Source organism: Laccaria bicolor, genomic scaffold, assembly GCF_000143565.1.
Source record: "Laccaria bicolor S238N-H82 LACBIscaffold_163 genomic scaffold, whole genome shotgun sequence".
NCBI lineage: Eukaryota > Fungi > Basidiomycota > Agaricomycetes > Agaricales > Hydnangiaceae > Laccaria > Laccaria bicolor.
In genome coordinates this window covers 1-11,701 of record NW_001890022.1, presented here as the reverse complement: position 1 = coordinate 11,701, position 11,701 = coordinate 1, and the positions used below count along the sequence as shown (strand labels likewise).

The 11,701-nt window shown below is 43.7% G+C and overlaps 4 protein-coding genes across 4 annotated transcripts; 2 read left to right on the top strand and 2 right to left on the bottom strand.

Annotated features, from left to right (window-relative positions):
- Positions 1 to 195: 195 nt before the first annotated feature.
- On the bottom strand, positions 196 to 1,334 carry LACBIDRAFT_335845 (uncharacterized protein; the record flags this gene model as incomplete). Its single annotated transcript, XM_001890742.1, has 3 exons — positions 196 to 477; positions 529 to 693; positions 1,212 to 1,334. The coding sequence occupies 3 exons, from the start codon at positions 1,332 to 1,334 to the stop codon at positions 196 to 198; spliced, it is 570 nt and encodes a 189-aa protein (XP_001890777.1).
- A 3,076-nt stretch (positions 1,335 to 4,410) lies between these two features.
- LACBIDRAFT_335844 (uncharacterized protein) lies at positions 4,411 to 7,346 on the top strand (the record flags this gene model as incomplete). The annotated part of the gene is given in 12 exon segments (XM_001890745.1): positions 4,411 to 4,467; positions 4,618 to 4,808; positions 4,828 to 5,303; positions 5,358 to 5,554; positions 5,609 to 5,793; positions 5,848 to 5,906; positions 6,019 to 6,240; positions 6,293 to 6,465; positions 6,491 to 6,897; positions 7,018 to 7,054; positions 7,103 to 7,175; positions 7,225 to 7,346. 12 exon segments carry the CDS (start codon positions 4,411 to 4,413, stop codon positions 7,344 to 7,346), a joined length of 2,199 nt encoding a protein of 732 aa, XP_001890780.1.
- A 1,630-nt stretch (positions 7,347 to 8,976) lies between these two features.
- LACBIDRAFT_335843 (uncharacterized protein) lies at positions 8,977 to 10,689 on the bottom strand (the record flags this gene model as incomplete). Its single annotated transcript, XM_001890741.1, has 5 exons — positions 8,977 to 9,008; positions 9,152 to 9,925; positions 9,947 to 10,042; positions 10,123 to 10,338; positions 10,668 to 10,689. The coding sequence occupies 5 exons, from the start codon at positions 10,687 to 10,689 to the stop codon at positions 8,977 to 8,979; spliced, it is 1,140 nt and encodes a 379-aa protein (XP_001890776.1).
- Positions 10,690 to 11,183: 494 nt separating this feature from the next.
- On the top strand, positions 11,184 to 11,576 carry LACBIDRAFT_299163 (uncharacterized protein; the record flags this gene model as incomplete). The annotated part of the gene is made up of 1 exon (XM_001890744.1): positions 11,184 to 11,576. One exon carries the CDS (start codon positions 11,184 to 11,186, stop codon positions 11,574 to 11,576), a length of 393 nt encoding a protein of 130 aa, XP_001890779.1.
- Positions 11,577 to 11,701: the final 125 nt, after the last annotated feature.

The following is an 11,701-nucleotide window of genomic DNA, read 5'->3' as shown; positions in this document are numbered from 1 at the left end:
CTCTAGAGGATCCCCTGGACGTTTTTCATGGGCGGCGGACATTGTTTCGTGGGCGGGGGATGTTTTTCATGGGCGGCGGGCGGCGGACATTGTCTTCGTGGGCGGGGAACGTCGTTGGTGGGCGGTGGGCATTGGACGTCGTTGGTGGTGGCCATTGTTCATGGGTGGTTGACATCGTTGGCGGTGGGGCGTCGTTCATGGGCGGTGGACATCGTTTTCGTGGGCGGGGACGTCGTTTGCGGTCGCTGGATGTCCGTGGGCGGTCGTTTTCGTGGGCGCTGGTCGTCGTTGGTGTGGGGTCGTTGACATTGGTGGGCGCTTGTGGTGGTGGGCGCTCGTGGTGGTGGGCGCTTGTTGATGTTGGTGTGGTGTGTTGGTGGGCTGTTCGTGGTGGTGGGTCCTCGTGGCTGAGCAGATACGGCGAAAGACGACCGATGTTGTCGTTCGCCGTCTGGTTGCCACGTCGCGACGTGGCACCTGTGGTTTGTGTTAAAAAGGAGAGTGGGTGGGGTGGTTGTTCCCACTTACCTGGGCTGGGCCCTGGTCACGCGTCGTCAGCATCAGTGTCATTGTCGACGTTGTGGGTGGTCGTGGTTTGAAACGGTGGTGGTGGATGGTGATGGTGGTGGTAGGAAGGAAGGAATGATGTGGCAACGCTTCAGCCACAGCTGTCACGTTTGATGTGGCACGTGCCTATAAGCGGTATATATATACCTTTGGTTTCTCATATAATAATGCCTTCATGGCTCAGTCAGCTTGAGCGCTGCTTACATTCACGAGGTTGAGAGTTCAATTCCTTGAGATGTAAAAAAACTTATTTTACTTAAATATAATAAGGACACTGTATTCTAATGGTATAATAGTCATTAATTCCTTCCATGGAATCCATATGGACTGCTCCATGGAATACATGTGGATATGCCTGCATTCCATATGGAATCTGATGGAATCCATATGGAATGGTGTTGGAGTCCATATGGAATTAATCATTCCATGACCATTCCAGCATCATTCCATATGGAATCCATGATGTCCAGGGAATCAGAAACTGGCTGTGTCCTCAGCCAACATTGATTCCATGGATTCCATATGGATTATACCGGGGAAGGTAAAGACCTTGTTACATCGTCGAAGTGTAGTTTTTTCGGCTGACCTCGCGTTGTGCATGTGGGAGGCACAATGTCACCGGTTTCCTGATAGAGCTTGCATACACGCCAGAAGGTTCGCTCCAAGAGTCCACAGCAGTCGAGAATGTCGTTGAGAGAAAGAAGATTCTTTTCATATAGCTTGATGGCGGCCAATTTCACGTCAGGCGATATTTTGCAGTAGACCATGGTAGTGAGACAAGTGGAAAGCAGTGAAAATGCTCAAATTTTTCTAAGTGCGTCATAGATATAATGTATTTCTATTTTCGCCCTACTGCCATCATTTATGCAAATAGCTGTAAAGGGTCAGTCCATAGGACCACAAAAAGCCAGTGGACCGAACTGAACTGGTCCATGGTCCAGTCTTTTTTTCTGTTGCAGTTGCCCCAATTGGGGTTGGTCCCATTGCCAATAGTTGACTGTAAAAGTGTTGTAGAGTAAACACACCTCAGCACAGAGTGTTGGAGTTTACACCAAACCAGGGTTTATTGCTAATATGGATTAAACAATGTAATTCAATGAGTAACGCTTGAGTGTATAACTTGACATGTTCCCAACATAAGAAGGCAACTAGTCACAGGCTACGAAGCATGATCAAAGAAATCATGTGGTGATATGCATCATGGGCATCATCACGTCATTGACCCAGGAGTGTTCGGCCTTGAAGAATATTCCAGAGCCTCCTCCCAAGAGAGAAAACACTACGAAAACTTAAAAGAAGTCAGTCCAGTTGTGCCACACACAACTTAGCCACTAAAAACCTTTACTAAAAACCAAAATTAATTTGTCCAACAATGCATGGACATGTAAATATAAATAGATAACATAGAATAGTATAAAAGGAGGACATGTGCAGGCTGAAATGTAAGAAATTATCGAGGTCTTTACACTCCCTGGTATGTTCCATATGGAATGGGTGGATTCCAACACCATTCCATGGAATCCATATGGACAATTTTTTGGCAGGCAACCCAGCCATTTTTTCATTCCATATGGTTTCCATGGACTGGTCCATGAGGATTCCATGGAATTTCTAATGAATTTCAATTGCAAATCCATGTACTATTCCATAGGGATTCCATGGAACAGTCCATATGGATTCCATGGAAGACCAGTATACCATTAGAATACATATAAACATAGTATTTATAGTGTCCTTACTATATTTAAGTAAAATAAATAATTGCACTGAAGAGAATTGAACCCTCAACCGAACATCGTCATGAACAATGACAACACCAAGCTAGCTACTAACTCCAGTGGCCCAAAGAGTGTGGGAAACAGTTCCTGACCTAAATGTGCACTGTGCCTGACATTAGGTGTGGCAGAAAAAAGTGTAACGCTTTTCCCAATTAGGAAATGGCCCAATTTGGAAATAGTGCAGACATAGTCATGAACAATGACAACAACAAGCTAGCCACTAACTCCAGTGGCCCAAAGAGCGTGGGAAACAGTTCCCAACCTAAATGTGCACTGGGTATGGCAGAAAAAAGTGTAACACTTTTCCCAATTAGGAAATAGTGCACACATCAAAGCAGACACTACAAAATTTTAGCCTCACTTCAGTCAAAGCTATTGGTAAATATATGTAAACAAACTTCGAAATGAGGGTTTTCTGCCTTCCTCTGCCTAAATAAAAATAGATTATGGTTCCTGATACCATGGTATAGTATGAGGGTGCATGGTATGGCATGGTATGGTATGGTATGAGGGTGCAATACCATGGTATGGTATGGTATGGTATGGGAGTGTGATACCATGGTATGGTATGGTATGGGAATGCAATACCATGGTATGGTATGGGATGGGATTGCAATACCATGGTATGGTATGAGGGTGTAATACCATGGTATGGTATGTTATGGGAGTGCAATACCATGGTATGGTATGGTATGAGGGTGCAATACCATGGTATGGTATGGTATGAGAGTGCAACAAGGGATTACAATACCATGGTATAATATTTTGATAATGAAGACTCTGACAAGACTCTGGATTGGACAGATTCACTCAGCTTCAATAAATTGGACCAAATATTATGACAAAGAAGACTTTGGCCAAACACTCAGGACAACAATACTTGATTATATGTAGTTTTTAAGAAAATTGAGATTATATGATGGTGTTGTTGGCCATACTATATGTGTATGCTATGTAAGTAGGCAGGACTGTCTGATTGGCCCTACTGGGCAAAATATATTTAACCTATTATTGAAAGCATTCATATTAATGGCTTTTCAGGAATGAAAAAACCCTCAATTGAACTGATTTTTAAAGGTTGGAGTTGACTATCTGGCCTCCACTTGGAATTGGAAATCTTAGCAAAAACCTGAAAGCATTTCCACTTTTCTTTTCTTCTCCATGACCACGTCATCACAATAGATGTGGTTTTGTTTGATTTGGATGAATATTGTTCTAATAGACAGGATTGGGAAAGATATGTATCATTAAATGGCTTTGGATGCATGTGAAAGCTATCTGGCCTCAATTTGTAGCCTAATATCTCAGGAAAAACCTGGAGAACCACCCCACAAAAAATGGCACCCAATGGACCAGTATTGTAGCCTGCAGAAATAATTTATATATTTTGGAAAAGGACCCCAGACACCCTATGTCAGCTTTGGTATGATGGTATGAAGTGCCATCATACCATCTGGTATGGTATAACAGGACATGGTATGGTATGGTGACATGGTATTGGTATGAGTGGGGTATGGTATGGGTTTTCCATTCCATGGTACCATGGTATTGGTATGGAGCTCATATACCACCCTGGAATGGGTACCCCCAAGGTACCCTAAATCAAGGAATTGATGTACCTCATAGGTACCCAAAAATGGGTGACTGAAGTGTCTTGTTTGCTATTTGAAACAACAAAAGGTTGTAGTGTCCGCTTTTTGAGACTACAAAAGTTTGTAGTGTCCGCTTTTTCATTTAAAAAAGTATGTAGTTGACATGTAGTTTATGGTGTCCTTGGACCTATCTATGTTATGGGGATGAGGTTGAAGGATTGCCATCATATTGCCAGTGCTGCAGCAGCAGTTTTTGACATCATGCACAAGTTGTGGCTATTTTCTGGCTATTCTTGGCTATATTACCATATTTGGCAATGCACCCTGGACCCTGAAAACAGCCCCCGACGTCGTCACTAACAGTGAGCACCATCCCCCATTTTTTTCTGATTTTTCCCCTATTTTATTGCTATTTTTCATTTGGAAAAGTGCATATTTCCTTATTTGGAAATGCGCCCTGGACCCTGAAAACAATGCCCGACGTCGTCACCGACAGTGAGCACGACCCCAAGCTCATCAGCACACCCTATGTACAGCCTACACCAATGGCACGTCATGACTCTTGGTAAACTACCTTTTGGTAAACTGTCCCCTTGGCAAACTATCCACTGGACAACTACCCATTCTGATATAAGATGCATTTTGGCAAAGTATCCATTATTCATATATGAAAGTAACAGCTACTGGTGGAGATCCACCCTCTCCACGTTTATGACATTTCGAAGGGGGAAGAGGCAGCGTTGGTAGCAGGCCTCGAGGGGGAAGAGGTGGCCTACAAGTTCCGAAAGCCCTGGGAGGAGGGCTACATTCGCTACCAAGGCTCCTTACCTCAAGAAGGTGCCCAAAACGCTGCCGATAGGCATACAGAAATGTGGGATAACGACACACAGGCATACCTTATGCTCCCTGCGGGTTACATGGCCCCACACGACCCCCAGGACTGACGAGCTGGAAGAAGTGCAATCCAAAGCTGCTCGCATTTTGTTATCAACGATGAAAAAAGAAGGCAAGATCCCGACCTCATCAGACGCCCACTGGAAGGACTTAAGGGTGTCATATACACCTTCCCAGCTGGACGCCGTTTCAGTGTTGAACAGCTATGGACTGATCTTGATGCCCGATGCCCTGCTGCTGGATCTTGACGAGCTGTCTTTGACAAAGCCTTCACTCCTGGAAACGGCATTGTATCCAATGTTCGGCCAGATCGTCTGGCAAGTCGCACATAGGTTGGGCCATCTCTATGGCCGTTCTTCCGAATTTGCCATGGAGAAAGCAGGTCTTTTGCGCAAGGAGAAGAGGGCTCCAAACTGGTACAATATGTTCAAAATATATGCTAGCAGGATGAAACCAGAGGAGGGGGATCACGGTTAGTCTTCGTTTTACCTTCTTGAACCCGCTTCCTCATATAATATGATTGTAGAAGGCCTCCAGCTCTGGAACAGGGCCACGAACGAGGAGTACAAGAAGCTTATGGAAGGAGCCACAACAAAAGAAGAGAAAGATGAACGGATCCAGGAGGCTGTTAGTTTCATCAAGAATCAAGTGAACGAAGAAGGGACTAATGTCCGTGACGCGAACCTTCGCTTCGCGTCTTACATGAAGGAAATTCGCGACCTTGTAAGTCTGATTGGTTTGTTCATCACAATCTTCTTACATACACCACTTTTACAGATCACCAATATCAAATGTCGTGACAAATCTTTCGACGTTGCTGGCATCTTGGTCTACAGCGGCAAAAATCTTACGGCGCGGAACAAGACGGGTTTTTTCATGAGTTCCGAGGACCTTCAAGCACTCTGCACCCGTGAGGAGTGGCCAATTCCCACCTTGATGGACATCTTTGTTAGCAGAGTCCGGTGTGTTGTCCCTCTTTCATGTTATGGGTTTTTTTCTTACTTGTACTGCTATAGCGCTATGCATGCGGACCAGCAAATTAAGCAGTCGATGGAGGAACTCAATGTGGCTCGATGTGCTACCTTGCATGAAGGAACGTCAGAAACAATTCACGCAATTGTTTCTTGATCTTTTGAGTAATATTTTTGTTTTGTTCAGTCATTAACCGTTATTGATATGGTATTCAGATGGGTGTTTGGCTGAAAAGGATCGACACAAGTCGGCCCCTTGGACCACGTGGCCCAATCTCGCCTACCAATTCAAACTTGTTATCACAGGATGGGATTCTGCCATGGTCAACATAGTGTTCTGCCCGGGATTTGCACCTATGAAGATCACGAGCTCTCAATGGAAGCACCTATCGACTCTGATTGTAAAGAAGCTCTTGGTGGTGAAGCCCTGGTCAGACGGTAAGTTCTATAATTTTCTGTTGACTTACATTTGTCTGAGTTGTTTTTTTAGAGCAAAGACTAATCCAAGAGAGTGAAGCTTGCTTCGGTGAGATCCCCGTCATTATTAACTCTGAAGGTCTTCTGATGGTCTTCGTCAAAGACTCGAGCAAATGGGTCCATGGCAATTGCTCCATTTCGGCCCCAATGAAGAAGCGTGATCGGAAAGGTGATACATCTTCGCCTGTCAGTTCTTTCCCTTCGTCTCCAGCGTTGTCCACGAAGAAACGATCACATGACACCGCCATGGCCTCGCCTGAAGAAGAACTCAAGCATAGGTCCACAAGAGAGTACCGCTGTCTGCCGAAACAACCAGAAGTGGAATGTCCTGCTAAACGCCAACGTCACGTCTCCTTCACCTCCCTTCCCGATAACATGTTTTATACCAAACTTCGACGAGCTGAACACCCAATCTCCTTCTTTGACCCACTCAAGAACCAGAAGACACCAGCTTCATCGTCTCGTTCAGTTTCTCAACCCTTCGCTAGTTCTTCAGCTCACGTTGCCTCCTCATCTTGATCAGTATCTCAGCCTTTCGCTAGTACTTCGGGTCATGCTCGCGTTTCAGGCAAACATGCTGGGCCAAGGAAGAACTCTCAAGGTTCAGTTGCTCCCTAGGTCATTGCTTATATGTTAAGTCCTTTTGGACTTCTTTTTCTTGGGTTGTTTTCCTGCTCATTGGGTATTTCCTAAGTCCTTACTTATGTCCATTCATGCATCTGACTGGTTCATTTGTAGCTGTGTTCCTGATTTGCCTTTGTCCATACATCATTGTGTAAGTCCTTTATAATGTTCTTTCATCAATCTGACTTGGTGGTTTTAGGCTGTGTCCCCCTCCTTTTGCCTTTGTCCACCTACACACCTTGCTCTGTCAATTCCCTTTCCTATAGTCCTTTGTAAGTCCTTTATGCCATGCTTTACTTGATCTAACTTTTGGGATTGCAGTAATACACAGGTTTTTGTTGGCTGTTCCTTCACTGTCTTTACCCATGCCTATCCTTCCACTCTTTACTTACACATTAATATCCTTCACTCAGTTTCAACTCCACTCTTTTCTTACATATTAATATCCTTGACTCAGTTTCGATTAAGTCACTTGGTTGACTCTCTATTAACCCACTCGATCACTCGTTTTTCATCATGCTTACATCACAAATTATATTTTGAAGATATATCTTGACTTAGGATATATATTATGCTTGCATAACAAATACTCAAAATATATTTGGAAGATTTATCTTGACTTAGGATATTTTGGAAAGAAATGCATCCTGGGTTGAAATATATCTGGATTCATTTTATAGTTGGAAAATATATCTTGGTAATATATCCTGCTTCAACATAAAGCTTAATAATATTCAAAATATATTTCGAAGATTTATCTTGACTTAGGATATTGGAAATAAATGAATCCTGATTTGAAATATATCTGGATTCATTTTATAGTTCAAAAATATATCTTGATAATATATCCTGCTTCAAGATAAGGCTTAATAATATATCCCTGTTTAACATAAAGTTTAAGGATATATCTGTGTCCAAGATATATCTTACAAATATATCTTGGTGATATATACTGGTTCAAGATAAATCTGAAAGAGATATCCTTGTTAAAGATAAAGCTGAAGGATATATCCTTGTTCATGATAAAGTGAAAAGATATATCCTTGTTCAAGATATAGCTCAAGAATTTATCTTGTTATTATCCTGGTTTAAGATAAAGTTGTAAGATATATCCTGGTTCAAGATATAGCTAAAGAATATATCTTGGTAATGTATTCTGGTTCGATATCTTGTTGAATATATATTTTTGTGCAGGATCAAGTTGAAAGATATATCCTTGTGCAAGATATAGCTTCAGAATATATATTGTTAACATACCCTGGTTCAATATCTTGTGGTAAATATATTCTGGTTCAAGATATAGTTGAAAGAATCTGGGTTCAGCTTCTTTCTAATCAATATATTCATGATACAGTTCAGAAATTATGTATCTGGATTCATAATATGGTTGAAAAAAGATCTTGGTTAGGATTTAGTGGAAAGATAGATGTGACTCCATACAATGACATGGTGAATAGAATTCATGGTCCATAAGTTTACAATCAAAACTCAAGAGATAGATGGGTGAACACAGGGAGAGAAGAAGAGGAGGAGAGGAAAAAAGGAAGAGAAGGAGAGAAGCAATAAAGAACTTAGTGAAGTTTGTGTTACTACAGATGTGGGTGGGGTATGCAGATATGGTGCAATTGGAGAGAGAAGACAAGAAAGACTAAAGCACTTTGCCAACTTGATGGTAATACAGATGTGGGTGGGGTATGCAGATATGGTGCAATTGGAGAGAGAAGAAGAGAAAGATCAAAGCACTTTGCCAACTTGATGGTAATACAGATGTTGGTGAACTGTGCAACTGAACAATACTTTCCATTCCTCCACTGATTCCGGCCGGAATCCTGGAATTCCACAGGATTCCGGCCGGAATCGACAGGAATCCAACTGGAATCAACAGAAATTGAACACTAGGACTTCTGGTTAATTAATTTTGGACCCTGAATCTCCTTCTTTAGGTCAGACAAATAGAATTGTAGCACTAAATCTTTTACTAAACAAGGGCATAAGGCATCTGACTAGTTACTTACTACTACATGGATTTATTTATTTCAATCAGATTCAGAGACATTAGATTCTGCATGTTGTTCATCCAAACCCAAGTCTATGTGACTTCATGCCTATCATATTTATTGTAAGTCTAATGTAGTCAGCCAATTTATTATTATATCTTGTCCTATAATAACCTCACAAGTTTCTTCTTAGAACAGTTATATAGATTCAAATTCTAATATATTGAAGTGGTACACAAAGATTATTTTACTGTATTCTAAGTTAAAGGAAGGGGGGGAGGAGGGGGGCAGAAATAAATGGGGGTGGAGGAAGGAAGGGATGGGCAGGGAAGGGGGAGGGAAAAGGTAGGGGGAAGGGTGTAGGGACAGGGAAAAGGAAGGGGGAAGGGTGTAGGGACAGGGAAGGGAAGGGGGAAGGGTGATAGGGAAAAGGAAGGGAGTAGGGACAGGGAAATGAGGAGGGACAGACAGAGAAAGAGAGAGGAGAAAGGAAAGGGGTACATGGAAATGGGGAGGGACAGGGGAAGGGAAAAGCAAAGGAGGAAGGGGGGAGGGAAAGAAAAGGGGGAGGGACAACACTTGTCGCCGTGTGTACGTGGTGGAGCGGGACACGCTCGTCGTCGTTGACGTGGCCGTCCATTGGCATCGTCGACGTCGTCCGTTGGCGTTGTCGTCTGTTGGCGGCATTGTCGTCGTTGGCCGTTGGTGTCGTCGTCCGTTGGCGTTGTCGTCGTCCGTTGGCTTCGTCGTTGTCCGTTGGCTTCGTCGTTGTCCGTTGGCTTCGTCGTCGTCGTCTGTTGACGTGGCGGTGGTCGCTCGTCGTCCACTAATGTGTGGGCGTCCATTGACGCGGTCGTCGCCCGTTGACGTGGTGGTGGTGTCGTCGTGGGCGTGTCGTTTGTTGGCGTGGCCCTCCGTTGACGTGGTGAGGCGTGTCGTCGTCTGTGGGCGTGGTGGTCGTGGTCGTGCGTTGACGTGGTTGTCCCTCGTCGTGTGCCTGGTGTTAGCAGGCTGGGTGGGATGAGCTTGGGATGGGGGGTGCTCACCTATGACGACGAACGACGGCAAGTCGTCGTTCGTCGTCTGGTTACCACGTCGCTGATAGCGACGTGGCAACGTGTTGGCGCGCTCGTTTACTGAGGCTGGTGACGTGGCGTTGGGGCGTCGTTTCCGTGTCGTGGCCGTGGTGTTGTGTTGGGGTTGTGGTGAAACGACGACGGACGTCGTCGTTGTGTGCGTCGTGGTGGCCGTTGGTGATGTGGCGGTGTCGCGAGGTGGGTTGGCGTCGTGGATGATGGTGGTGGTTGAGAGAGTGGGAGTTGTTTGTTGATGACGCCCAAATCAAGCGTCGGCAAATGCCGACACTTGATTTGGGCGTCAGGAATTCCGTTCTGTCTCATTCCGGGATCATTCCTTCCGGGTGATTCCTGGAACCATTCTGGCGGAATTTGAATTCCATCAAAATTCCGCCGGAATGGTTTGATCAATTTGGCAGGGCCCTCTGCCAAATTTGATTCCTCCGGAATTCCAGGAATAGCCCGGATTCCGCCAGATTCCGGCAGGAATCAGTGGAGGACAATAAAGACCTCCAACTGAACAGAGAAGAAGAGAAAGATCAAAGGACTTTGTCAACTCAGAGGGTGTTTCAAGGCAGCTAAAGAATTTCATAGTGCAAACTGTATCTATAGTGTCAAAGTGGATAATATGCAAGCAACTACTCAGGTAGGTCACAGATGCTATTGATGCCCCTTATTGCTACCTACATACTGCCAAAACCCCTGGAAATCATTGCAGAATCTTCCAGAATATATATCCCAGACAGCAAAAAAAATCACAAGTTTTTTTGGTGAAACTAGGACCCCTGACACCCCTACAGACCCAAAAAATATATCCTTACCACATCTGTCTCCCAAAATATATCCTAAGGCCAAGCCAGGGCAAAAATATATTTCTAAGGTGTGACAGTGACATTTCAGGGTCCACTCACCAAAAATATATCCTTACTGCATTTCACTTGCAAAATATATTTTGGGGGCGTGACACAGACATTATAATTTTTGTGTGACATTTCAGGGTCCATGTCTCAAGAATATATTTTAGATTTCAGGGCTTTTTATGACCCATATATATCTAGAATCTAGATATGGTCCATGACATTTAGTCATGTAACTTACGTGGAGTTTGCATGACTAATAGTCAGTTGGTAGTGGGTGACTGAAGTGCAATGACTGGCATCGATATAGACAGTCTCAATCAAAGTCAAGCCTGGCTGGGGTACGACGAATGCTAAATCAACCAAATGAAAATCTTGCCTGGAATCCAGAAGTTCCCAGAAATGTTCAACCTCATGATGAGGAAGCTCCTGAAGTAGAAAATAAAAACTACTTCAGTCCAAAGCGCTATTATTGTGTGGAAACAATTTGTGCACCTTGTGGTGTTGTCATTGCATGGGTCAAGTTTGCAAAAGCTGAGTCACCAACAAACATTCTAAAGTTTATGGAAGATACATTTCCAGATGAAAGTACAAGACCGGATTATATATGCATTGATAAGGCATGTCTGGTTCTTAGAACAAGCATTCAAAATGGAAGCTGGGATGAATTGTGCAAGACTAGCCGACTTATGGTTGATGCATATCATTACATCAATCATCGCACTACAGATATGATCTGCTGAAAATATTGCAACCCTGCTCCTCTTGATGGATCAGCACCTAATTTGGTTATTGAAGCAGAGACAAAAGATGGGGAAAAATATTTGAAACGAGCATTCAATACTCAAGCATGTGAACAATTGAATGT